Source organism: Balaenoptera acutorostrata, chromosome 9 (genome assembly GCF_949987535.1).
Source record: "Balaenoptera acutorostrata chromosome 9, mBalAcu1.1, whole genome shotgun sequence".
In the NCBI taxonomy this organism is placed as follows: domain Eukaryota; kingdom Metazoa; phylum Chordata; class Mammalia; order Artiodactyla; family Balaenopteridae; genus Balaenoptera; species Balaenoptera acutorostrata.
The window spans coordinates 1,198,654-1,226,060 of record NC_080072.1 but is presented as its reverse complement, the minus strand read 5'-3'; the positions used below and the strand labels follow the sequence as shown (position 1 = coordinate 1,226,060).

Here is a 27,407-nt window from a genome sequence, read left to right as displayed (position 1 = left end):
TGACCTCTCTTGGGGTCTTTCCCTCTCTGGAAACTTCCCTACCGCCCTTCCCTGTGCAGTGGACCTCTTCCATTTCTCTCTGACGTTTCTCTCAGGAAAGGCTGTTTCTTGATTGGATTTTAGTGTTTTGGGTGGGGGGAGGTTCCCAGTGTCGGTGCTGGAGTGCCCGCGGGGACAGGCCTGTGCTGGGACAGGCGCAGGCGGCTCCCGTCTGTGTGCGCTCCGAGCCTCCTTCCTGCGGACTGAGCCTGGGCTAAATCTTGCCTCCGAGCCTTTTATACCAGCGGGGAGGGCGGGGCGACTTGGCAGGACCCACCTCCCCCTTTATCACCCTTTTCTTAGGCGGCCTGGGCTCTGTGCCCGCTTGGCTTGTGGAGACTGGGCGAGGGGGCAGCAGTGTCCGAGTCCCTGGCCCCGAGCTGGCCTCTCTGTGGGCGTGGAGCGCACTGGGGAGCGTTGCTGCTGGTGCCCCCAGGCCCTCGCTGGTCACCACCTGGCTCCGCATCTGCTCGTCCGGCAGCCAGCGCTGCAGGGGTCAGACGTGGCTACTGCGTGGTCTGGGCGCCCCTGTGGTCGGTGGTGGCCAGGGGCCCAGCAGACCCACTAGGCTCCACCAGCCACTCCCGCTGGGTGGCATTTGGCTGGACTTGAACCTGAGATGCCACCATGACGTGTGGGGCATTTCTCCGCCTTGTAACTTTGTGCTGCTCCCCTGGCCCCGAGCCCGGCAGGGGTGCAGCCTGCCTCCCCGACTCCCTTCCCAGGCACTCTTCCTGCCTGGCCTCCGCCCTGCTCCAGCATCTGGGCGTTTCCACGCTCACCCTGGCAGCCGGGCTCCAGGCGGCGCTTGACCGCCACCCTGACCCCACAGGGTGCTGTGCCGGGGTGTTGGAACAGGGGTGTGAGGGATGTAGGGTGAGCCCTGGAGGGCGATGGGCCGGAGCCCCGCCCCGTTCTCCCCCGGCCCCAGCAGCCCTGGCCACGCTCAGGCTTGGAAGCAGCGAGCCCGGCAGGGGCTTTCTCACACCAAAGCACCCCTTCCTCCTCTCTGGTGTGAGGTGTGTTGGCAGCTTCCTGGGAGCGGTGGTGGATTCGGGGCTTCCTCCTCCAGCTGCCTCCTCTGCTGAGAGGGCTGGGAGAGAGGCGGGGGTCCGGCCCTTGCAAGTCAGACTCACCCACCTGCCTCCTGAGCAGCTGCCTGGGCTGCTTGTGACGAGCCGCCAAGGGCCCTGCGTTCTGCCGGGGCAGCTGAGCTTAGCCAAGCATAGAAATAAGCTTCCTTCCCTTGCAGAGGTGCCTGTCCCCTCGGGGCAGGGGGGTGGTGTTAAGAGCAGAGGGTCTGGAGCAGGTGGCCTGTGTCAGATCTGGACTTTGTCTCGGCCGTGCCTCCGTTTCCTCCTCTGCAAGGTGGGGACGTCAGGGTTCAAGCGAGTGAACACTGGGAGGTCATCGGAGCACTCGGGGAGGCCACAGGAATGGAGTTGGGGCACCGAGGCCCAGGAGTTGGGATTCCAAGCGGTCAGTTCCTGTCTGTCGTCGCCGGCGCACGTGCACGGGGCCCCCGGGCCAGCGCGGTCTCGGGAAGCAGAGCGAAGCCCTTGGCACCCGGCTCGGGATGGAGCAGGTCCTCTCGCGAGCGGGGGGAGGCGGGGAGAGGGCCTCAGCCCGCTGTGGGAGGGGCTTCTCCTTCCTCCTCTGTCCCCTGGGTGGTGTGGGGTGGGGACCTCTGGCCTCAGGAGGCAGTTTCTGTCCCTGCACCAGAGGCTGTCGCTGCAGAACCCCCCCCACCCCAGGCCCACCTTCCACTCCTGCCTCTCCCACCACTGCCGCGTGTATCCTGAGTGCTCTTCCCTTGGTCCCAAGCTGGTTTCTTTGAGTGGAACTCTAGTTTTTCTCTCTGAGATCCAGCGTGGTTACCCCATGGAGTGGTGACCCCGCGGAGTGGCGACGCCATGGGGTAGCATTGGCTGCGACATTGGCAAGGCGTCCTAGCACTTCTGACTGAAGTCACAGAAACACCTTTTTCAGTCACTCCCGGGACCTTTCCATTCATGAGAATAGTGACTTTACCCCAGCAGTTTTCCCATACTCCAGGGCACGAGCTGGCCAGGCTGTTTGGGGCATCTGGATGTGGCCCGAGTGTGGGTGGGTGGCAGTGGGGGATGGGCTCAGGAGCCTGCAGGGGGAGGGGCGGACGCTGTCGGTGGGCCGGTGCGCTCCTGGTGCTGAGGAGAGAGACGGGGTAGGCCCGTGAGAAGGTAGCCTCTGTGTGGCCATTTCAGTCCCCTAAAACCTTTGCCTACTTTTTCATTTTTGAAAACATAGACGAAGCTATTTGTTACTGTGAAATGGATCAGTCCTACGAAAAGGAGTTGAGAAAGTGGTAGTCAACCTGTAAGTGCCATCCAGTGTAGAAATAAGACATCCCATCACAGTTGTCGTCTTTTTCTTTCCCATATTTTTAAAGTGAATCGTTCATTGCAACATAACACATGCAGAGAAAGCACGACTCCAAGTGCACGTGTGTGCGCGGGTTTCAGGTTAGCGCACCAGGCCCTGCCCACGTCACAGAACCGGAAAGGAGGCGGCACGCAGAGGCCCTGCGACCCTCCTGTCCCCTCCTGACGTCTGGCACCTGGTTGCCCGTGGGTGTTCTGTGAGTGGAATCCCGCGCCAGGGACCCTGTGGGCGGTGGCTTCTCTCTCTCCGCAGGCCTGCGGGACTCACCGCTGGTGCGTCAGCAGGAGTTCCTGCTCTCTTGTTGGTGTGTTTGCCTCTGGTCAGCTTTTACGGAGGTGTAATTTACATTCCACTGCATCTAAAGCGTAAGCTTTGTTGAATTTCAACAGAGGTGCGTAGCCTATGACCACCCGCAGGGACAGTATAGAACACTGGACGTCCCCTCAACACACCCTTGGGCCTTGGCAACCACTGACCTGCCGCCTGCCTTCTGTTCCGGCTAAAATCCATCTAGAGGGATCCCCGAGTGTCTGGCGTGTGGGGTCCCCCCTTCTGAGCCTGCTGCCCTGAGGCTCTCCCAGGTTCCTGTGTGTAGCTGCACCTTCTTCCTTTTGTGGCTGAGAATTGGTCTCTTTCGCAGATAAGACGGTTGGCTCAGCCGGCACCAGCGGAGGCCATTTCCGCTGTTTCCCACGTGTTTGCAGATCATGAATTGCACTGCTGTGGACACTGACGGTGTCTTCGCGTGCCCGACGCCTTCGTCCTTCCTGCAGAAAGGAGAGTTGCTGGGTCGCTGGGGAAGGGCGTCTGTGGCTCTGGAAGACGTTCGCCCTGTCCTCTCCATCCCCTCCAGCGGCTCCGGTTTCTCCACGTCCAGCTCAGCCCTTGTTAGCCTCCATGGTCTGACTTCGGCTGTCCTGGTGGGTGTGGGGTGTAGCTTCTCTGGGGAAATGTCTATTACAGTCTCTTGCCCATTTTTCAGTTGTTGCGTTTTGAGAGTGCTTTGTCTGTTGGGGACAGAAGTCCTGTATCAGTGCGTGATTTGCAGACCTCCTCTCCCAGTCTGGCTTGTCTTTTCATTTCCTTACTAGTGTCTCTTGGGGCACAAACATTGTTACTGTTGACGATTGTTACTGTCCCCATCACCTTCCGTGGACTGTGCCCTTGGCGACTTGCTCTGTTACGTGCAAGGACGCTTCCGAACAGAATTCCCAGTTTGGCACGTGGCCCTTTCTGCATGTCTGGGGCTGGCCTCCTGGAAGGGTCAAGGGCAGGCAGGCAGGGTGCCTGGGTGGACGTGAGCACCTGAGTCTGTGTCTGCGTCCTTTACAGGAGCTCATGCGTGTAAAAGAGGTGCAGCTGGGAGGGTGAGGAGAGACGCATTCTGACACCAGCCACGTACCTGTGAAGGAGTGGGAGGGCCGTGGCCCCCGGCGGCATGAGCTTGTTCACAGTGCCGTCAGGGGCCGGCGGGGCAAGCCTGGGGTGGCGGGGAGGGGCACTGGGGGGGCCAGGGGAGGAAGGGTGGGAAGAAAGGGCACCATTGCCCGGCAGCTGTACTCACACACAACTCACACGTGTGCTCATGAACACGCACATACACTCACAACACAGACTTACCCACATAGATGCACATATGTCACACATACGCTTGTAAGTACACGCACACACTCAGAGCACACACTCGCATAGACAGACAGCTCACACATTCATACACATTCGTGAACATTCGCATATACACACATATATACACGACTCACACACATACAAATACTCACATACATACACACACACCACTTTTTTTTGTTTTTAAAAATCCTAGTTCTTCCCCCAATTTTTTTTTTTTAAATAAATCTATTTATTTATTTTATTTTTGGCTGCATTGGGTCTTCGTTGCTGTGCGCGGGCTTTCTCTAGTTGCGGCGAGCGGGGGCTACTCTTCGTTGCGGTGTGCGGGCTTCTCATTGCCGGGGCTTCTCTTGTTGCGGAGCACGGGCTCTAGGTGCGTGGGCTTCAGTAGTTGTGGCACACGGGCTCAGTAGTTGTGGCTCGCGGGCTGTAGAGCACAGGCTCAGTAGTTGCGGCACACAGGCTTAGTTGCTCCGCGGCATGTGGGATTTCCCGGACCGGGGCTCGAACCTGTGTCCCCTGCATTGGCAGGCGGATTCTTAACCACTGCTCCACCAGGGACATCCCCAGGGTACCTTTTGTCTCAGATATTTTAGTTTCCATATCTACAAGTTCAATTTAGATATTCAAAAAAAAAAAACAACTTTAAAAAAAAAATCTCCTTATAACATGTCCAGTGTTTCTCTAGTCTCTGAAACAGATGGGATACAGTCATAGTGACTTTTTAACGCCGTTGTCTTCTAACTGTGTCACTGAGCCATTTTGGAGTCGTTTTTGATCCATTGATTTGATTCCTAGTAATGGACTGTTTTCCTCCTTTCCTGAGGTTGGTGACTTCTGTTTGGATGCAAGGCCTTGTGAGCTTTGCCTTGTTTGGTGCTGGATATTTTTGTGTGTCTGTGTTCCTTGGACTCAGTTGGAAACGATTGAGTCTTTTCAGTTCTTGTGTTTGTTCTGTGTTGGTGGGATTATGGCGATGTTTCATTTCAGGCCGGTTTTTCTCACCACTGACACAGAACCTCCGGAGGTCTCCACCTTGTGCCACTCTGGCTGGTGGGGAAGGAACGCTTCTTGGGCCCGTGCGAACCTTGAGGAGGGCCCTGCAGATCCTTCCGGGTGGCTTGTCCCTCCCGCAGCAGTTCCTTGTACATGTGCCCTGTCCCGAGCTCAGACGGGGACCCCACGGGGCCCCTCAGCACGTCTGCCGAGTTCTCTATGCAGCTCTTTCCGCTTAGTGTCCTGTCCCCCTGGCGTGCTGCCCCCTGACCTCTGGCTGTTTGGCCTCTCAGACTCCCCGCTGAGATGCCTCAACTGGGATCCCTCGGGGCCCTCCTGGGTCCCCTCTCCACCGTGCCGATCCATCCAGCCGGCCACTGCAGCGTCCCCTCGCCGGTTCCCGTCTTGCAGGGGTCACCACGCTCTGTTGCCTGACGTCCAGTGTCTTGAAAACTGTCATACATTTGTCCAGTGTCCTGTTGTTTGAAGCAGGAGGTAAAAACCGGTCCTCATTACTCCCTCTCGACCGGGAGTAGATGTCCCAACTGGCAGTTTGAAGGGCTTTCTGGTTTAAAAGGTGAACTTGCTGACAGTCACCGCACAGGCTACAACGTGGATGAACCTTGGGGACATTATGCTCAGTGAGATAAGCCAGAAACAAAAGGACAAATCCTGTCTGATTCCACTCACGTGACATCCCTAGAGAGGTCACATCCATAGAGACAGGAAGTAGACGGTGGGTGCCCAGGGCTGGGGGAGGGGAGGGGAGTGAGTATTTAATGGGGACAGAGTGTCCATTTGGGAAGATGAAGAAGTTCTGGAGGTGGATGGGGGTGATGGTTGCACAGCAGTGAATATACTTTATGCCACTGAACCGTGCCCCTAAAAGTGGTTGCGATAGTAAATTTTATGTCGTGTGTTTTGCTACAATAAAAAGAGTATTTAGAAACGTTTGTTTTTTCAAGCAGCTGCCTTTGTGAAGCCCTCAGTCCCGCCGTCTTTTGGCTGTTGTCTCTTGGTTCCCTCACAGGAGCAGTGTTGAAATTAGCTGGAAACCCCTGCCGCTCCCCTTCCTCTTGCATCTTCTGAGTTACGTCGTGTCTGGTGCGCCCGTCATGCAGTGTTGGCTCTCCAGGTAGGATGTGCTTGGTGCTCACACCGCCCTCAGCACGTGTCCTTAGAGCGTCGCGCGTGTCGGGTCCGCCTGGAGAGCTTCTTCACCCGCATCCCGGCTTTTCTGCAGAGTTTCCGGTCAGCCGGGCTGGTGAGCCTGAGAACTGGCATTTCCGACAGGCTCCCAGATGCTGCTGGTGCTGCTGGACCAGGAGCAGGTTGAGAAGCAGCCGTGTAGCTGTGTGGAGGCCTCGTGGGCGCGGGAGCTGCATGCTCCTCGCCGAGTGTCCGCCGCCTGCACGGCACTGGGGATGCTGGGGCGGGACGGTTCTTTGTGTGGGGCCTCCGCCCACAAGATACCAGGAGCACCCCTCACTGGGAAGACTTCAGACATTCTTACACATGCTTTTTCAGAACACAGAGGAGGAAATACTACCTAACTAATTCAGTGAGGCTGAAATGAGACAAGAACCTAACAAGAAAAGGACAGTTGCTGAGCACTGTCCTCCGCGAACACAGATGTCGAACTCCCTAAGAAAGTATCAGCAAAACGAACCCGGCAATATATAAAAAGAATAACAGCTCATAACCCAGAGGGGGTCTTTTCCCAGCAATCTAAGCTTAGCTGACCTTTGAAAATCAGTCAGTATAATTCACCACATGAACAGAATAAAGGAGAAAAAAAATCTCAATTAGATATAGAAACAGTGCATGGCAAAATATTCACATAAACAATCAGCAAACCAGGAATAGAAGGGAATGTTCTCAAGTGGTAAAGGGCACCCGGAAAAAATCTAGAGCTCATATCAAATGTTCAGTTGAAAGACTAGATGAACGTCCTGCCCTGCGACCAGGAGCCAGGCAAGGATGCTGTCTCACTGCTTCTGTTCAGCGCCGCGCTGCTGGTCTCAGCTACGCCACGAGGCAGAGAAAAGAGAGAGAGAGAGAAGAAGAAAAAGAAAGAAAAGGTATAGATATTGGAAAGGAAGAGGTAGTCTTTTGGGAAATAACAGGGTCATATGTACTTATAAAATTACAGGAAACTGCGAAAAGTCTGCTAGAGCTAAAGAAAAAAGGTAAATTTAGCAACATCTCAGGATACGGGATACAAGCTGCTTGGGCTCACAGCTCCTGTAGCTGTTCTCCAGCCTGTGGCCCTCAGCTCAGTGGTTGGCCAAAGGCTTCATGGCCCTCTGTCCACATTTCTAGAGCCCCTCCTCTGGGAAGCCCCGTCCCTCTGCTTCCCTGCCCTGCGCACGTCAGCAGCCCCAGCTTCTGTTCTTGCATCCGCAGCGGCTGAGACTTTGGGGTTTGCGCAGGCTTTGCCCTCCTGCACCACGGTTTCCAGCGGGCACCATCCTGCGCATTGTCCAGCGTCTGAAGCCAGTTGCTTGTATGTTGTACCCAGTTTGAGGTTGTTGATGGTGGAAGTCAAGTCTAGCATCGGTTATTCCATCGGGGAAATGGAAAGCTTTTCATTTCTTTTTCATTAAAAAAATCCCCCTTCCCATCTTCTGTTTCCCATGGCACTGCCTTGCTGTTTCTTCTAGTCTAGACTTCATTTCAGGAACTTTCATTTGTGGTTCTTACTTTGAGTTCTTTTGTCTCTCTTTTCAAATCTTTCTTTAAATCACTTTATTTCTGAGGTTTTCAAATTCTAATTTATTGAGGTACAGTTTTCATCTGTTTTGTGTGTGTCTTTTTGGAGTGTTTTAGTTATTACTCTTCCTTATTCTTCTCTATTTTCATTGGACTCAACCTTATAGCTTTTCCCACTTGCTCTGAAGTGCACCAAATTTTCCTGCACCTTCAACCAGGGTTCTGGGCCCGATGGCTTTGCTGCCTTCACAGCACAGGAGCCTCTTCTTCTGTGGTTTCACAAAGCCACTCAGAACCTGCAGGTGTATCACCATCAGTGGGGGAGGTCGGATCAGAGGTGGAGGCGTCAGGATGAACTCGTGTCTGGCTTAATGCGGTTGCAGTGTACACCTGAGTGGGGGTGTAAACATACAGACTGGCACGTACACCCGTCTCCTTGCTCTGTCAGCTGAGAGGGCCTAGGAAAGTGACATCCCAGCAGCAGTGGGACGACCAGGTCAGTTCTCGGTCTTTATTTTTATTTATTCATTTTATTTTTTATTTTTATTTTTTTTAATTCATTTATTTTTGGCTGTGTTGGGTCTTCATTGCTGTGCATGGGCTTTCTGTAATTGCAGCGAGCGGGGGCTACTCTTCGTTGTGGTGCATGGGCTTCTCATTGCAGTGGCTTCTCTTTGTTGCAGAGCATGGGCTCTAGGCGCGTGGGCTTCAGTAGTTGTGACGAGCGGGCTCAGTAGTTGTGGCTTGCGGGCTCTAGCATGCAGGCTCAGTAGTTGTGGCACACGGGCTTAGTTGCTCTGCGGCACGTAGGATCTTCCTGGACCAGGGCTCGAACCCATGGTCCCCTGCATTGGCAGATGGATTCTTAACCACTGCACCACCAGGGAAGTCCCAGGTCTCAGTCTTTAATTTTCTCCAATAGAGGGGCCCAGGGCTCCTTGAAGAAGTGGCGGGTGTGGGCCCGGGGCAGGGGATATAACACGATGAGCCTAGAGGCACCTTGTGCTCAGTTACTCCAACTGCCGGAGGCTGTGTCCTCCCAACCCAGGGCCTCCCAGTCTCACTCACTCACTGGGTGAGCGCGGTGCCTGGGTTCCTGCCCTGGTCCTCACGTGCAGCCGGGGCTCAGTCGGCGTCCCCAGCTTTGCCCGGGCGGTCAGCCTGCCCCACTGCACGTCAGGTAGTCCTCTTGGTGGCTTTGGAGTTGCCACCGCACAGAACTGGCCTGAGCCTGGACGGATAGTTGGCCGGGCCCTCTATGGGACACGGCCTCGGGGACAGAGGGCCGGGCTGAGGCTGGGGTGCTGTGCTGCCGCTGGACGGGGCCTCTGGACGAGCGTGGCCGTGCTGCCGCCATCGGCAGCAAGCTGTCCCTGTGGTCAGCCGGAGATGAGGGCTGCGCAGAGCGTCGTCCTCTTTCACGCGTTTGCTTCTTCAGTCCCTGGTGGTGTCCTGTGTGTGGCCCGGCTGTAAAGAAGGCCTTGGCCACGCAGCTTCCTGTGCCCCCTCGGGAGGCCTCTGGCGTGTCCGCTGGGGTCTACCGCCCACTGCCTTATGCCAGCTCGGCTCCTGCTCCGGGCACCCCAGCCTTGTCTTCCCAAGGCTGCGGGTGCGGACACCACGCGCCCGCGTCTGCGCTCTGCAGGTGCACGGCCAGCCTCTCCCTGCAGCGCGGCCGGGGCGCCCGCCCAGCCCCGCCTGCTCAGAGAGCTTTCCCGGCCACATCGGAAGGGCGCTCGTGCCACGGCGGGGCCTCACTGACGGGTCTTCTCTGTGGGCTATGCCTGTCCCCTCGGCAGCGGCCTCGCCCCACGCTGCGCCCGCACGGAGCCACTTTGAAAAGGCGACTGAGACACTCCCTCGCGTAACCGGACTCGGCCGGCCTCCGCCTGTAACAGGAGCAGCTGTTTGTCCCTGCCCGGCCAGAGCCCGTCTTCCTCCCCCGCTGTCCTCATTGGCTGGCGTGGCTGGCTCCGAGTCAGGGCGAGTCAGGGCTGCTCGGAGGGCAGGGCGGCGGGGAGCGGCGCCGGTGCCGGGGCTCCCGCTTTCCCAGCCTGCTTCCGCGCTGCCCGCCATGCTGGGAGACCACAGCAGTGTCCCCACAGACCGGGCTCTGCTCAGCCCGCCCCCGAAGAGCGGGCTCAGCTGCAAGATGGTGCTTCAAGCAGTCGGCAAAGTGCTCAGGTGAACGTGGCAGGGGCGGCGGGGCTGTGTGACTGTCCCTAGTCCCTGCCCCAGGGCTCAGTCTGGGGAGGAGTGGCCGTAGTTGTCCTCTGGGTCAAGTTGCCGTGGTGTGCAGACCCCTCCGGTGGGACTGGGGGGCTGATGGGCCCGGGGCAGACACGGCCCCACCTGTGGATGCCTGGGAAGCAGCTGGACACGGTCAGAACTTTGTTTGGAGTGAGGTTCTCCCTAGAGTCCTGCGCTTCCTGCTGTTTGAAGGGGGGGGGGGTGCCCTGAAAGGGGAGTGTTTGGCCCAGAGGGTCTGGGCAAGAACAGGGGGCGCCCATGACTGGTGTCCGTCTTTCTGATGAACCGCGTCTCAGACCGCAGCAGGCCTGCCTCCTGCCCTCCCGAGCCTGCTGGACAGAGCCTTCGCCGCCCCCGGTGTCTGGCCTCTGGTCCCCGGGCAGGATGACCAGTCTGTCCACCAGTGGCCTTATCTAGAGAACTTCCCTGGGCCTTGTCTGCTGTAGGGGCGTTACCAGAAAAGCAGGTTCTGACCTCTTTTCTCACCTCTTTTTCTGACCTGCTGCAGCAGAGCCTCCGGTGTCCCGCACGAGGGGTTTGGAGAAACTCCAGCGCCTCTTCTGTCTCAGGGTGGAAGCGTCTGTTTCAGGCATTCGGGAGAGCATGGGGGCCGGGGAGCAGGCCTTCACAATGGTCAGGTCTGTTCTGTGCTGCGGGCCTGGGGGGCCCGGCTCAGCCCAGCGGGGAGGGGAGGGGAGGGGGCCCAGGATAGGCTCCTGGCGGGGTCAGGAGCACTGCCCCTCCTCACCCAGGATGTGTCACAGTTTAGACTGAAATCACGTTTCCTTCAATGTAATAATCTTGTATTTGCCTGTAATTTGGGTGGGTCGGAACTTTTAAGTGAAAGTATCTTTTGCTTTTCTAATCCTGTCTTTAATTGCAACCAAGCTAAGCAGGCCGCTTGGTCAGGGTCTGGGGTGAGGGCCAAGTGTGGCTGGTGGTGGGACCAGCAGTGAGCTCTATGACCTGTGTCTCCGGCTTCCTATGGTCTGCACCCTCCTCTCCCACAGGGGCCGCCCCCTGCCACCCAGGGAGGACTAACGGGGAGTCTGCCCTGCGATGTAAAGGTGTGGGGCAAGGTGGCAGTGCCCCCTCCAGGTCATTGGTTCAGATCAGGAACGGTGACGTCCCCACAGCGAGTGGGAGCCGGTGCGTGCCTGTGTGCACATGGCGTGGTGGGAGGGGCCCGGACGCCGAGACGGGCTCCACCGAGGACAGGAAGGCAGGGCCAGCCCTCTGAGCTGTCTGCGAGAAGGAGGCCAAGGCCGCCCCCCTGGGGGATCCGAGAAGACTTTCCAGTGAAGGTGGCGGTCCAGCCAGGTGTTAGAAGAGGAGCAGCTTATGAGCGCGTGGGTAGAGGAGGATGCGGGCTCTGAGCAGAGTGGCCGCCTCGTGGCTGCAGTTCTGGATGCAGCAGTGCCCCGAGCACCTTATGTGCGTGGACGGTGGGTCTCAGGTGTCTGCAGCCCTCGCTCTGTCTGCCCCGGTGGCTTCCCTCTCAATGGGTCTCTTATTTTGTAGGGGACGCACGGCTTGTGAAAGTGTGCTTTGTTTGGGTGCTGACTGCCAGGCTGTTAAACCGAGAAATGACCTGCGCGTCTCTCTCCACAGCGTCTGCCTCGTGCAGCCCGTGGGGATTTGACAGGGGTTCCGTGGGGGTCTTCCCAGCCCTCGGCCTCCGGGTTTGTGCTCTGGGAAGGGGCCGGTCACCAGGGCCAGTGAGGACCGGTGAGAACATGGTCCAGGTCGGGGGGGTGGTCTCTAAGTGTCAGAGTGCAGTTTTCCCAGTCCCACTGCATAGAACTTGGGGTCTTGGGAAGGTGGGCATCCCTGTCTGTGGGCTCCTCCTTTCTAAGACCACCTACGGCACCGCCCAGTGTTCCATGGGGCCTTCCTGTGGGACCTGCCCAGCATCTGTGTTTTACGCTGAGTCCACGTTCATACGTCTGCAGGAGCCTCATAACCCCGCTCCCCACCCCAGACCTTCGACCCCCTCTGTCCCGCAAGGCTGACTCCAGGCCGCCCCACCTCCAGGCTTGCCCACCCTCCTTCAGGCCTCCAGGCTCCCTTGACTTCCTGCAGGTGCCCCCTGCCGAATCTGCCCTGCATCCCCCTCCTGGTGAGAACCTTGGCCGCTCTGGCATCTGTGCCAGCATCTGGGGAGCACTGTGGGCCAGGCACTGGCTGGGGGCGCTGGGGGGAGGACGGCAGGGTGGGCGGGGCTCTGAGGAGAGAGGGAAGCCGCCCCCACCTGCCCGTCTCGTCCCCCGATCCAGCGCCACCTCACTGGCTGCAGCCAAGCCGGCTCTGTGCCTGGAGACCACCAGCCCCTTGCCCAGCACTAATGATGCCTGGAGGATTCATTTGTCTGTAAAACCTGGAAGCTGCTTGCTGCTCCCTGGAGGGCAGGACTGTGCCAGCCAAGGCGTCCTTGTGGTGGCCCCCAGGGGTGGCCGTGCCTGGGGTCTGGGGTCTGGGCCAGCCGAGTTGCCTTTGGATGGAGACAGTGAACTGAGCTCGTGGCGGGGGCCTTCGGCGTTCGGTGGGTTCCCTCGGCCGCCGCCCACCCCAGCACGCGGGGCTGTGTGCAGGCGGGGCCCGCAGCACATCCACGTTCCTCGGGCTGGACCCCTCCCACACGCTCCAGCCGTCTCACCCGGCGGGCTGGGCTGCACGGCCGTCTGTGTCTCTGCCCGAGTCACACCGAGCAGCCACCGCGGGGCCATCCCAGGGGACTGAGTGACCTTGGGTGGGGTCTTGTAGACAGGAATGTGCCAGGCCAGGCACATTGGCAGAGGGACCCAGCTGGTGGGACCCAACATGCCTCGGGTGTGGGGACCCTGCCCCCCTGCAGTAAAGGCCTCAGGAGCAGGGGAGGCTGAGGGGTGAGGCTGGGTGGGCATCCACTGGGGAGACCGTCCGAAGGTGTTTCCTGCAGAGCCGCGGCCCCTCCCAGGTGTTTGGCGTCGGCTGGGTGGGACTCGGCCTCGGAGCCCACAGTAAGACGGGGGGTTCTCCGCGTGTGCCCATAGCCGCGTTCTTTCTCCCAGGAGGGCGCGGCAGACCCTGGGTGGGCTGAGGCCTGGCGTCCACTCTCCTGCCCGCGGCCCAGGGGTTCCACAGTTGTCCCTCCGCACCAGGGCCATGCCCAGCCTTCCCTTCAGCGGGTTTGTGGGAGCCCCAACTGGAAAGGGGGTGCCTGGGCCTAGGCTGGACAGGGCCCGTTTAGGAGCCTGGTGCCTCTGGACGGAGAGTCCCGTCCTCTCTGCCGACGCGGCCTCAGGGACCGAGGATGGGTGCCGCCGCTATGTCACGCAGCAGCCTGTCCCACTTCCAAGGTCACCATGTGTCGTCAGAAACCCTGTGCTCTAAGGGGCCGAGCGTCTTGGCTAGGAGCCTTCACCTCTCTAAAAAGGACAGGACTTGGGGTGGTGGCACTCAGGTGTGGCAGGCCCTTCCACGTCCCCAGACTCGCCCCAGGCCGGCTTGTCCTTCAGTCCTGCCACCACCTGGTCAGTGGCCGTCGTCTCCTGGTGGAGGGTGTGAAGGGAGACTCGAGGACGGCGCAGAGAGGTCCGGGCCGGCCGACCTGGCAGGAGAGCCGTTCCCAGCCGTGCTGGGTCTGGGGACCCCAGGCCAGCGCTGGGTGACGAGGCAGGGCCTGGGGGCCCCGGGGTGCTCCTGCCTGTTGGTTGTAGGAGGGCAGGTGCGGACGGAGAAGTGAGGGGGGGCGAGGAGGTGGAGGCCTCTGACCACACACATCACGGCCCAGAGCCCCCGACGCCTGTCTCACGGAGCAGAAGCCCGGGTCCTCCTGGGGCTGCCTCCCCCGCCACTCTGAGAACCAAACACGGAGGGTGCCCTCAACCGGAGGGGCTCTCGGTCTCCCTGGAAGTGCCGTGTGGGCACGAGGACACCACACCCTCAGCACAGCGGCACCCCCGCGCAGCCCTGTGCCCGAGGCCCCGTGACGCCCCTCCGTGACGGCCGCTTCCTGCTGCTGCTCTGCCCGTGGTCGCTCGTGTAAAGGCCGCCCGGCCACTGTTGCTGCCGTGTGTGCCCTGAGCACGGAGCGAGGAGGCGGGTCGGGCAGTGGCTTCACAGCCCAGGCCCCCGCTCATCCCATCCTCACGTGTGGTGGCGGCAGCCTCCACACCCAGACACTGAGGCTCCGAGTTGGGGCTGGCCTGGGCCAGGTGTGCACTGCGGCGGGGGACGGGCAGGTACACGCTTGCAGCACAGGCGAGGGGGTCGGTTAAGCCTGGCCGGGCTCATAGCTGGGAATCTGCCCAGCAGATGGGCACTCAGGGGTGACCGGAGCAGAAGTTGGCTTGGGGTTGGAGGTGCGTCCTGTGTGCTTGGGGCTGTGGACATGGGGACCTTCCAAGCGAGTGCGGGCTTTCTGACGGGTGGCGCCTGGCTCAGCAGCACAGACCCAGGGTCAGGAAAGCACCCCACCCACCCCTCTCCGGGGAGCCCAGGGCGCCCTCCGCCCCTCTGGGGCCCTGTCCCCCTCTGTGTACACTGGGGGAGGCTGCAGGGCCCCCAAAGGCCCGTGCCCACACTTGTCCCCAGTGAACAGCCCCACCTGCCCCCCGTGGGGACCCTCGGAGTGCCCCCTGCTTGTGGTTGTGTTTTTGCAGTGTTCACACCCGCACTCCAGCTCCAGCCCACCCGGGCCCGTCCCCAGGACACTGTGGCCCTTGCCCAGCACTAGCCACTGCCGGCGCTGCACCCGGAGGCCAAGCACACATTGCCTTTTAAGGCAAAGATCTGCTGTGAGAAGCTGAAGGGAAAACATTTCCCTGGCATTCAGGGAGCATTTTTCCTTCCTGTTTCTCTTAAATAAACCACTAGCAACTTTTCAAAACAGAAGGGAAAAAAACGGCAAGGTCAGGAGCTGCAGACCTTTCATCCCGTGTGACACCCCCCGCGCCGCCAAATGTGGGCCTCAGCGGGGCTGGCGGGGGGCGGGAGGGACACAGAGCCCTTGGGACGGAGGACGGCAGTGTCTAGTTCGCGCCCCGTGCGGGGCCCGCGGTGTGTTTTCACCCAGGCCCCGGAGGCAGCGACGGGAGCGCCTCTCCTTCTGCGGGCGCTGGAGACCACGGGGGTGTGAGCTGGTAGGACCCAGCCGCGAGCCGCAGCCCCCGGGCCCCGGTCCTCGGCCCGCCCACCCTCCCCTGCAAGGCACCGTCCCTCCGGCCTGTGGCTGCCCCTGGGGGTGGGAGGCCGCACCGGGCTGTGTGCCTGCCCTCGGTCTCCCTCGATCATCCTCTGTCCCCGGGGATCCCTCCTTGAGAGTCTACAGCCGAAAGTGGCCTCTTCTGGTCAGTGAGACTCAGGACGGTTTGACTGATTTGCAGTTTGTTTTCTGGAAGTCGTGATGTCTGCCACTAAAGATTTCAGTCATTCAAGTAAAAGAAGCAAGAGACTGATCCGTGTTCTTAGGGGTTTTTTCCTTCAGTTTTTCAACCCACGCCAGCCCAAGAACCCAGTCTTAACCTTGAAACGTCGTGGGCCTACAGGTGCAGGAGAGGGCAGCTTGCTCCGCACTGGCCGACGTGGGGCGGCGGCGCCCGGAAGGCAGCCCCTCGGCACGCCACTCACTTCGCCCAGCTCGGGCTCCGGCCTGTGGCAGACGCGGTGACTCGGGCTGACGTCCCGGCCGCAGGCTCTGGGCCACTCTGTCGGGCAGTTTTCCTCCGTAGGCAATGTGCCCTCCCCTTGGCCCGCCTGGGCCGCACACACCGTGGGCCCGGCTCCGGCCGCGGGGGCAGCTGGAGGGGGGCTGGTTCTGGGCCCGGGGCTCCCTCAGCCCCAGAGGGCTTTGGTTCACGGGTTAGGTACTGACACTCGCTGTAGGAGAACAAAGACGTTGCAGAAATACGTATTCGTGCATGTAAAAATAGCCATAACAGGCCCATTCTGTGTTATACAACAGCATATTTTTAATGGAAAAGAACTATTTTCCTGACCAAGAAAAATTTTAGTGAAAAGTGGCCATTTTGTGAAATCTCTAACATCTGCTCACGCCTACTGCTGTCTCTGCCTGGAACCTGCACCGTGCACTTGGGAGAGAGCGCGGGCCAGCGGGCAGGTGTCAGGCGGGTGAGCCATGAACTCGTGATGACAGGAGGCCTCAGTGGGGTGGCCTGGGGCGTCGGCATGCAGTGGGCGCTCAGTAAGGGCGGGCTGCTGGGTCATCTGCGCAGCAGGGCGCACAGTGGGACTCTGCGCGGAGGCTCAGGGCCCGGCCGAGTGGTGGGCACCCCTGTGTCCCTGCAGCGGGACCCCAGGCCCAGGTGGGGGCCAGGAGGGCTGCAGGGCCGCGGTGTCACATGTGGCGGCTGAGCCGGCTGGTGTGGCCGCCACCCCACCCTTCGGTGGTCCCGGAGCTCCCTGCCCGCCCTGGGTTCCAGGTTTGGGCCCCTGACGGCGGCAGGGGAGGGCACGGGCGCAGGGCAGCTTCCTCCCACGCCTGGGCCCACGGGAGCTGAAGCCCCCGAGGCGTCCCCCGGCACTGCTCGTCTCCCGGGCCGGCCCGCGGCCTCCACGCCTGCACCTGCCGTGACCCCGCGCTCCCTTCTCTCCGCAGGAAGTCCAAAGCCAAGCCCAACGGGAAGAAGCCCGTCGCCGAGGAGAAGAAGGTGTACCTAGAGCCGGAGTACACCAAGTCCAGGATCACCGACTTCGGGTTCAAGGAGCTGGTGGTGCTGCCCCGGGAGATCGACCTCAATGAGTGGCTGGCCAGCAACAGTGCGTGGGGGCGGGCTGGCAGGGCCGGGAGGGCAGCCCCCCTCATTTCCCCCAGGACCCCCCAGAGCTGGTGCTCAACGCCCCCCCCGCCACCCACCCGCGTCGGCTAGAAGCCGAGGCCTGGGGTGGCCAGCCCTGCCGGGCACTCAGGATCCCCTCAGATGCGGGGACTCAGTGCGGGTCCTGGTCGCACCGGGGGACAGGACACCAGGGCCAGGGGGCACCGTGGGACGGGAGCGTGGCTGCAAGGCCGGCGGTGCTGTGGTGGCGGGAAGGCCATGGCCTGTGGGAGGGGTGGCGGACTCACCCCCACCTGCCGGACTGGCTCAGGGTTCGTGGGGTGCCCCACGCAGGGCAAGGCGCCAGCTCTCCTCCCGAGAGCGGTAGGCTTTGTGGCTGTGAGCTGGTGCTGCCGCATGCCTTAGCGGTGTCCCTGATCAGCTGGTGACCGTAGAGCAGGGTGTGATCAAGGGGCTGGGGTGGGAGGTTTGCTGCCCCACCCCTCATGGAGGGGACTCTGTCTCAGGCCTCGGGCACCCTGCCCAGCTCAGCATCGTCTGGTCCGTGCCGCCCGCTCCCGAGGACGGTGCTGCGCTGGGGCCGCGGTCTTTGGTCTGAGATAAGCACCAGCCCCCCCAGGAGGGTCCCGAGGAGAGAGGCTCTGGTCCCCCTGGGCCTGCAGGACGCTGGAGACGCAGAGCGGCTCCACGGTGTGGTCTTCACGCCCGGCCTTTCTCTTCCCTTCCAGCCACGACATTCTTCCACCACGTCAACCTCCAGTACAGCACCATCTCAGAGTTCTGCACGGGGGAGGCGTGCCAGACGATGGCCGTGTGCAACACGTGAGTCGCTGCCTGGTGCGGCCCTGCCCCGGGGGCTCGGGCAGGCTGTGGCCGTGGCCCTGGCTGCTGCACTCCTGTCTTCTCAGACCCCACGCTCGCGGCCTCCGCTCGAGGTCTCCCAGTGGCTCAGGGCCTCCCTCAGCGGGGTCCTCGCCAGGCTGCACCTCCTGTGCTCACGGGCCCAGGGCCTGGCAGGGCGACAGGAAGCAGAGCCCTGCGGAGGTTGGGACCCCGGCGGCGTGGGTCCCTCCGGGGCACAGGTGCTGGGAGCCGGCCAGGGGCTGACAGGACGCGTTCCTGGGGTCAAGGACGTTTCCCCAGGACGTGCCCGCTGGGCTTCCTGAGACAGCAGGGTGTGTGTTTCTCTGTCCCACCGGCTGATGGCTCTAACTCAGAGCTCCTGCTCTGCGTGGAGGCCCTGCTGCACCCCGCCCGCTGCCGGTCCGTGGGGCTGGGACGCCTTGGCGCCTTCCCGTGAGGTGACGTCCTGCAGGCCTGGTGCAGGCTGCTCTCTTCTGGAAGCACGTGCCGTTCGTTTCCTCAGTAAGCAGGCATCCCTGAGGGGCTCCAGGGTACCCCACTGCCTCTGTGGCAGCTCTTGGAGGCCGCGTGGATGGGAGAGCCACCACGTGGCCCTGGGCTTGCCACCGGCCCAAGTAGCAGAAGCCACAGAAGAGGCCACAGGCAGGAGGCCAGGTCTGCAGGGGCTCAGCCCGGGCAGGGTGTGGCACGGCGGCACAGAAGCTCCTTTCTGACGTCTCCTCTGCAGGCCGGGGGCTGATAGGAGCACATGTGAGCAGCGGGCCTCCACTAGTGGACACGTCAGTGCTGCCGTCCTGAGTTCACCCTGCCCGTAGGCTGTGGGCAGACCCAGCTCAGGCCGAGACACGTGGGCCCTCCTCTTGCTGAGAGCCACCCAAAGCCTCAGCACGGGCAGAGGGTGGAGTTCCCCCGCCCTCCAGAGGGCACGAGTGCAGAAGGCAGCTGCTCTTCACTCCTTACTCACCCAGCGAGAGCCATTGATGGTATGCTCAGGCGTCACGTGTGTCCCCAGATAGCCACAGCCAGGCATGACCCAGGGAGGATGGGGCAGTGTTGGGTGGGCAGTGCTGGGAGCAGGCTTGAGGTGAGCTTGGGGCAGGAGAACATCAGCGTGGGACAGAGTGGCCTCTGTAGAGCAGACATGGCCACAGCAGCTGCAAGTGGGCAAGGGCAGCACTGCAGAGCCATGTGTGTGGCATGCTTGGAGGACGTTTGCCAGCCGTGTGCCTGACCAGGCGGCGTCACAGGTGGCCGATGGGCTGGCGAGTGGGAAAGCCGGGGCCCCTCCTTGGCGCCACATGCCCTTCCAGTATCAATGTGTTTGAGAAGAGGCTCCTTGAAAGAGCATAGGATTTGGTGTCAGGCAGACGTGTGTCTAGATGCTGGCTCTGCCATGTAGAACTTGGAGATCTGGGGATTTTGAGAATTCTACTGTTCATTCTTCTCATCTGTAATCTACTTTGTAGGGTTTTTGTAAATTGATATGAATTGATATGCATATAAATGCCTTCCTAGGAATCATTTGAGATCAAGGAATGGAAACACATGAACTAGTTTAATAGAAAAAGGGAGTCTGTCAGGGTCCACAGAGCTACTGCTCTCCCGGGACCATCCAGTCCTCCCAGGGCCGGGAGTGGGGCCGAGGCCCAGGCTGGAGGCCCTTCTCCGCCCTGCTGGTGCCTGAAGGACAGAAACCTAAGGGTAATGTTGGCGTCCCAAAAGAAGAGGAGAAAGGGCCATGCCGAAAACATATTTGAAGAAATATGGCTGAAAACTTACCAAATTTGGTCAAGACACAAACCTACAAATTCAGGAAGCTTAATGAACTCTGAGCAGGCTAAACTCGATGAATCCACCAGAAACACATAACCAAACAGCTGAAGAGAACACACACCTTAAGAGCATCAGAGCCAGCAGCACTGCGCCTGTGGGGACGTGGCGCCGGTGGCTGTGGCTCTCCGTCCCCCCCCCCCGGGGGGCCAGGAGGAGACTCCATAGCATCGTTCAGGTGCTGAAAGGAAAGAGCGGCCCCCCCGGGAGGGCCACGTAATGCTCCTCAAGAATGAGGGGAAAATAGAGACATTTCTCAGAGGAAGGGAGACTGAGAGGGTGAACTCGCAGCCAGCAGAGCTGCGCAGGGAGCTCTTCACACAGGAAGGAAGTGGTGCTAGAAGGGACCGCGGGACAGCAGGATTCGGGGAGAGCAAGCGACGGGAGATGTGATAGGCCGCTCCACTCTTCTTCAGCTCTTTAAAGCGTGTCTGGTGGGTGAGCAAAACCCATCACCCTGTCTGATGGGTCTTCAGCGTGTGTGGATGGAACACTGAGACAGTAGTAGTGTCCTGGGGCAGGCAGAGAGCCCTGTGTGCTGGTCGGCTCTGTGATTCCGCTTGTGGAGGTGATGCTTGGCTCCAGGTACAGCACGGAAAGGTCATATGCATTTTATAATCCTTTGAGCAATCTCTTAAAAAAGTTACATAAGTGACATAGTCAAAATCATAATAGATAAACTAAAAGGAAATACTAAAAATAATGCAAAAGAAGGCAGGAAATACAAGGAGTGAAAAAGGGAACAAATAGTAAATGATGGTAAACTTAAATTCAGACAGATCAGTAATTACAGTGAATGTCAATGGTGTGAACATGCCAGTGACAAGACAGATCATAAGAATGGATTTCAGTGTATACAAGAAATTCACTTTTTTTTTTTGCCATGCCAGGTGGCATGTGGGATCTTAGTTCCCCGACCAGGGGTTCAAACCTGCGCCCTCTGCAGTGGAAGCGTGGAGTCTTAACCACTGGACCGCCAGGGAAGTCCCAAGAAATTCACTTTAAATGCAATGACATTGGTAGGTTAAAAGTGAAAGAATGGGAAAAGATATACCAACAAAGATATACCAAATCAGAAGAAAACTAAAGTGGCTATGTTAATACCAAAGTAAACTTCAGAGCAAAAAATAACTAGGGATAAAGAAGAAGATTGCGTTATTTACAAAAGAGTCAATTCATCAAGAAGTACTGACCTTGAATGTGTATGTACCAAACAACAGAGCTTTTACACAAAGCAAGTGGACAGAACCAAAGGGAGAAACAGACAAAATCACATTATGGTTGGAGATTTCAACATTCCTCTCTTGGTAATAGACGGACCTAGTAGGCAGAAAGTCAGCAAGAATCTGGAACTAAATAACACCATCAGCCAACTGGACTGAATTGATACTTACACAACACTCCACCCTCTGCAGTAAAATGCACATCCCTTTCAAGTGCACTGGGATTATTCATCAAAATAGTGTAGATCATATCCTGGCTCACAAAACAGACCTTAGCGAACTTTAAAGAATCAGAGTCATACAGAGCAAGTTTTCTGACCATAATTACATTAGAAATCAATAACAGGAAAATCTCCAAACATTTAGAAATTAACATACTTTTAATTTTTTTTTTATTTATTATTTTTGGCTGTGTTGTGTCTTCGTTTCTGTGCGAGGGCTTTCTCTAGTTGTGGCGAGTGGGGGCCACTCTTCATCGCGGTGCGCAGGCCTCTCACTGTCACGGCCTCTCTTGTTGCGGAACACAGGCTCCAGATGTGCAGGCTCAGTAGTTGTGGCTCATGGGTCTAGTTGCATGTGGGATCTTCCCAGACCAGGGCTCGAACCCGTGTCCCCTGCATTGGCAGGCAGATTCTCAACCACTGCGCCACCAGGGAAGCCCCCAGAAATTAACATACTTTTAAATAATCCTTGGGTCAGAGAGGAAGTCTCAAGGAAATTAGAAAATGTTTTAAACTGAACACAAACGAGAATGCAACATATCTGAACTTGTGGGGTGCAGCTAAAGCAAGGCTTAGAGGAATGTTTATAGGATTAAACCACTTGTTTTAGAAGAAGAAAGATCTCAATACAATCTAAGCTTCCATATTAAGAACCTAGAAAAAAGAAGAGCAAAAAAAAAAAACACCCCTCAATTGAGCAGAAGGAAAGAAATGGTAAAATAAGAACAGAAATCACCGACATTGATTTCTGAAAACAGTTGGGAAAAATTAATGAAACCAGAAGCTGACTCCTTGAAAGGATTGGTAAAATTGAGAAACCTTTAGTAAAACTAACAAAGATAAAGAGAGAGAAGGTACAGATTATCAATATAAGGAATGAAAGGGGAAATAATGATAAACCCAGGAGATAATAAAAGGATAATAAAGAAACATCACAAATATCTCTGCATACATTAAATTTGACAGTTTAGATTAAATGGACCAATTCCTTGGAAAGCACAAAATATCACAATTTACCCAAGGTGGGTAATGCAGTAAGGCAAGAAAAAGAAATAACAGTCTTTCAAATTGGAGAAGAAGAAAATAAAACTGTATTTGCATACAACATGATTGTCTATGTAGGAAAAAAAAAAACAACCCAAGGATTCTAGCAAAAAGTCGAATGAATAAACTTAGCAAGGTCAGCACACAAAGATCAATCATAGTTTGTATACTGGCAGTGTACAATTGAAACACGAAATTGATAAAATTATATCACTTACAGTAGCTCCAAACACAATGAAATACTTAGGTACAGATCTAAGGAAACACGCACAGGATCTTTATGCTGGAAACTACAAAATGCTGATGAATGGAATCAAAGACTGTCGTGAATGGAGAGACTACTGTGTTCATGGATGGGAAGACTCAACACACCAGAAGTGTAAATTCATTTATTGCAATTTCAGTTAAGATCCTAGCAGAGTTTTTATTGATATAAACAAGCTGATTCTAAAATTTATATGGAATAGCAAAGTCACTGGAATAGCAACAGTGATTTTGAAAAAAGAACAGTCAAGTTGGAAGAGTCCCACAGCCTATTTTTAAGATTTACTGTAAAACTGTGGTAATCAGAACAGCATGGTGGTGGTGAAGGAAGAGACACAGAGATCAGTGCAACAGAATAGAGTCCAGAAATGGACCCCCACAAACATGGCCCCTTGATGTTTGACAGAGATGCAAAAGGAATTCAATGGAGAAAGGACAGACTTTTCAACCAGAGCTGTTGGAAAAACCAGTCATCTGCATGTCCTCTTCTGCCAGAATTAACTTGAAGTGAATTCTAAATCTAAATATAAAACATGAAACTTACAGAAGAAAACACAGGAGGAAACCTTCATGATAGTGTTAGGCGAAGAGTTCTTGGTCATGACACGAGCCGCAGTCCATAGGCGAGAAAGAATCTGTAAACTGGGCTCCATCAAAATTTAGAACTTTTGCTCTGAGAAAGACACTGTTAGGAGAAAGGGAAGACAGACTAGAGAATAATCCCATGTCCGAGAAAGGACTAGTGTGCGGAATGGATAAAGAGCCCTCACAGATGATCAGTAAGAAAATCTGGTCACGAGTGGAGAAAGGACTCGGACAGATCGTGGAAGAGGACCCAAGCAGGGCAGATGAGCACCTGCGAGGCTCTGCCTCATGAGCCAGTGGAGAAATAGGAATTCAGACCACGCTGCAGGAGCGCCTGATAAAACGCGCCGGGTGCCGGCGAGGAGGGGGGGGGGGGGTCCCGGCGGGATGGCCGCTCTGAGAACGTGTTGATGGTTTCTCAGGACACAAGGCATTCACCTACCGTGGGCCCAGCTGTCCCACTCCTGGGCGTCCACCCTAGAGAAACGAGAACTAGTGCTCATGCAAACACCTGCCCGAGAGGGTTTTAACAGCCTGACCCATAATTGCCCCAAACAGGAGGCCACACAGGTGTCCTTCGGCAGGTGAATGTCTGGACAGACTGGCGCGTCCACAAGGTGTCCATCTCAGTGGCATGGATCGCAGAGCCCGGCTCAGGACATCGCGTGGCGTTCCTGAGGACATGTCACTAGTGTGCTGGGGACTGACCAGCAGGCCGGGGGCCAGGGTGGGAGCTGTGCCCCGTTGTGGGTCTTCTATTTGGGTTAAAATGCGTAAGATTGCATGCCAAAACCAGTCGGCTTTACTGTGTGACAGTTCAAAAATAAAATGAAAACGAAAAAGAGGAACGTTGAAAGCAGAGTGTTCCAGCTGTCACGCAGGCGGGGCGACCACTGTGCCCCTGAGGAGCTGGTCTCTCCGGGCCTGACATCATGAAAACGTTTCCCATTTTCTAGCTCCGGCGGTTTTTTCTGACTGTGGCACCCGTGGCCAGGCCACTGAAGGCTGGCCTTTTTCCTGGCGGCCTGTCCATCTGTGTGTGGGCTGTTTTCCCTGTCCTGCAGCCTGACCCCCACCCAGCCCTGCCAGGGGCGCAGATACGCTAACCGGTCCTGGGGGCGGGGAGGAGCCTTGGTTCCTGCTAGAGGGAGTGGGGGGCGGGGGCGCGGCGCGCAGCAGGGCTGCCTTGAGGTCACGTGGGCGGGGCGTGCCTTTTTATTTCGGCTGGAGTCAGGCTGGCCACGAGAGATGGGGACCCTGTTGTCCCGACGACAGGCCTGACAAGGTGGTGGGGGTGGGTGAGCCCACGTGGCTGTCACCCAGGGGTGCTTGGTGAGCTCAGGAAATCAGGGCAGGGTGCTCGGAGCCAGCCTGGGGTGCTGGCCTGGGATAAGGTGGGATGGTGAGGTGTTGGGGGAACTGGTCTAAGCCAGTTCTGAAGCCAAGTCAAGTCAGCTAAATGGGGGCGGGGATGCCGGGCGGAGGTCTCCATGAAGCCCGTCTGGCTGGGGCAGGGGTGTGGCAGGGCGAGCCCACCAGGGGTTTGTGTTTGTTCTGCTGGAGGATAGGCCATGTTTTCATGAGCTAGGAGATGCGCTTGGTTTCACGGCTGGGCTTACGCAGTGAGAAGAAAACCCAGGTGTCCACACCCCGAACACCCTGGTCCACTCCAGCCTGAGGACTGTCTGCCCCACACCCACCCCCGTGTACGGGGCAGCTTGGGGTCTTTGGGGGGCGTCCAGGGGCCAGATTCCCGTGTCCTGAGGCCTCCTCACCCCGCCCGGCCGCGGGCAGAGGTTTGGCCTCTGCTGGTGGCAGCAGGGATACTACTGAGGGTCGAGGCCCGGCTGACCAGTCGCAGCAGGGCCTCCGGGACGGGATGGGCACAGCGTGGTACCTCCAAAATCATGTGTAAAACAACACGCGTTCCTTTGAGAGAATGAAGCCTGAGGCCACGTGCAGAGCGGAAGGTGCGCGTTGGTTTCCTGATGCTGTGCGCAGCCAGCTCTCCTGGCCGCGGGCGTCACCGCCCCCCTCTGTCCCCACAGACAGTACTACTGGTATGATGAGCGGGGCAAGAAGGTGAAGTGCACGGCCCCCCAGTACGTGGACTTCGTCATGAGCTCCGTGCAGAAGCTGGTGACCGACGAGGACGTGTTCCCCACAAAATACGGTGCGTGGCCCCTCCCACCGCAGGCTCTGGGACCTGTGGCCTCCACTACCCCCCCCCACCCCCCATGGCCGGGCCCTCGAGGTCCCCCTGCCGGGGAGGCGGGGGCTTGCAGCCGTCGAGCAGCACTCACAGCTGTGTACAGCCCTGAGCGGGCCCAGCGGGGTCCCAGACCCGTCCTGAGCTGCCGAGGGCAGCACCTGGCCGACAGGAGGTGCCCGTCTCCCGGGTCCCCCCTCCTCTGCGGCCCAGGCCACAGAGAGCGCCCTGGGCGCCTGTCCCGGCTTTAGGCCATGCGCGGCGGGGTCGCGGGCCCCGCACAGAGGCGCCCAGTACAGCTCGCCAGCAGCCGCCCTCGCGGCCCCGCCCCGGGTGCCGGCTCACTCAGGTGTCGCGGTGGGCGGCTCCGTGAGGGCTGCGGGGTCGGGGCGGGAGGCGGGGGGGGGGGCCAGGGCGGGCTGACCGCGGCCCCCTCCCCGCAGGCCGCGAGTTCCCCAGCTCCTTCGAGTCCCTGGTGAAGAAGATCTGCAAGTACCTGTTCCACGTGCTGGCGCACATCTACTCGTCGCACTTCAAGGAGACCCTGGCGCTCGAGCTGCACGGACACTTGAACACGCTCTACGTGCACTTCATCCTCTTCGCCCGCGAGTTCAACCTGCTCGACCCCAAAGAGACGGCGGTCATGGACGACCTGACGGAGGTGCTGTGCGGCGGCGGCGGCGGCGGCGGGGGCGGGGACGGCGCGGGCGGGGTGGTGGGCGCACAGAACCACGTGAAGGAGAGGTGAGCCCGGCCGCCCGCGTGGGAGAGGCGGCGCGGCCGCGGGGGAGGCGGCGCCCGGCGGCGCGCGGAGTGTGGGCGCGGGCACTCTGCGCCGCCGGCACCGAGAACTTTGGGACTCCGCTCGTCTGCTCAGCAGACACTTAGGGACCGCCCCCGTCCAAGTCCCCTTCTGTGGGTGCGTCTCTCCCGGTCTTCCGCGCCCGCCCCGCCGCCGGCTCGGCCTCCGGGGAGACACGCGACAGGCGGGGCTCCTTCCCCCGAGGCGGGGACCGCAGGCTTCGCTTCCACCGTGTTTCGTCTTGGTTCGGGCTGGGGGTGGCTTTCTCCTGCTCTCTCCCGCTTGGTCTGGACCTCGGCTGTTGGTGGCTCAGGGCGGGTGGGGAGGGGCCTGTCTCCCTCCGCTGCCCCCGCTGCCCAGGAAGGGCCCCCGGGCTGGCCGGCTCGGATCCCGGTGCCCTGGCGGGCGGCCTGTGCGGAGACGCGGCCGGGAGCAGGGGGAGAGGCTGGCTTCCCTGTGCGGGTGTAATAAAAAGACTTCTCTCAGGTCAGCGCCTGCGTGTGTCCTCAGCGTCTCGGTGCCCTGCGTGGAGGGCGGTCTGGCCACACACACCCCTCTCCTCTGCCCTCCCCCGCCTCTCTGCGCCCCTGGGGCAGCGCCCCCCCCTGCCGCCCGGGCGGTGGATCCTCTCACTGACCGAGGCTGTGCTGGCCAAGGGCAGGTGCCACCCTTCCTGCAGGGGCCGACCACGGGCTCCCCTGCTGAACGTGTCTGCGGGGGGCGGGGGCCGTGCTTTGTGTCTCGAGTCTCCAGGGGCCCTTGACCACTCACCCCCTGCGCTGTGCCCTCTCCACGCAGGCGGCAGGGACCCTGGAGTGTGGGCTGGAGTCGGCTGGGGGTGCTTTCCAGCCAGCCGGCCCGTCCCAGGGGCTCTGCTGCAGGGACCACCTCTGGACAGGGCAGCACTTCCTGAGGGGTGGGCATAGGGAGAGCTCGGGAGAGGGGTGTGTGCCTGCGGTGCAGGCTGGGCAGGGTGGCCGTGGCGTGAACAACCCTGGAGCTTGTCCAGCCCCCTGTGGGCAGAGGTGAGGGGCTTCTGTAGGGCCCTGTCCCCCGACCCTGACATTGCGCCTGGTGACGCAGGGACAGCCTTCTCTGGTTGGTAATTTCTGTTGTGCTAAGCACCCCCCCACCCCCCCGCTCCCCGCCAGCCCTTACATGGCAATGGTGGGATCCTGGGCCCTGGTCTCTGTCTCCCAGCTCACTGGGGCTCCTGCGCCTTCCCTGCCGGGTCCTGGATGTCCTGCCCTCTTGACGCTCACCTGGTCCTCAAGCTCAGCTGTGGCCAACAGACCCTTTCTCTGCTTTCCTGGCATGTCACCAGCCCCTGGGGCCTAGCGGGACCACCTGCTACCTCTGTCTCCCGGAGAGGTGGCTCCTGGCTGACCGCCGTGCTGTGTCCCCGCACCCTGCTGCCAGGAGCCCTGCGCCTCTGGGGAGCCCGCAGCCCCTCCCGGGCCACCCACCCCGTCCGCCGTGCCTTCCTCCCCTCTGCCTTCAGGCCTTGCTGTGAACCCTGGGCCCACAGGCCACATGGGC

General features: G+C 59.1%; 1 protein-coding gene across 5 annotated transcripts in view; it reads left to right on the top strand.

Moving 5' to 3' along the window:
• Positions 1-26,355, top strand: part of MOB2 (MOB kinase activator 2) — a 53,341-nt gene extending 26,986 nt beyond the window's left edge. Inside the window, exons 1-6 of one of the 5 annotated variants that reach the window (XM_057553394.1) lie at positions 7,108-7,166; positions 10,556-10,685; positions 16,646-16,806; positions 17,555-17,648; positions 24,906-25,030; positions 25,510-26,355. In XM_057553394.1, the coding sequence (XP_057409377.1) occupies positions 10,651-10,685; positions 16,646-16,806; positions 17,555-17,648; positions 24,906-25,030; positions 25,510-25,814 (720 nt within the window). In that variant the 5' untranslated portion in view covers positions 7,108-7,166; positions 10,556-10,650 and the 3' untranslated portion in view covers positions 25,815-26,355. Of the gene's footprint in view, positions 1-7,050; positions 7,167-9,822; positions 9,982-10,555; positions 10,686-16,645; positions 16,807-17,554; positions 17,649-24,905; positions 25,031-25,509 lie in introns of those variants that run through there. The other 4 variants (XM_057553393.1, XM_057553392.1, XM_057553391.1 and 1 more) reach the window with 4 other exon arrangements.
• Positions 26,356-27,407: the final 1,052 nt, after the last annotated feature.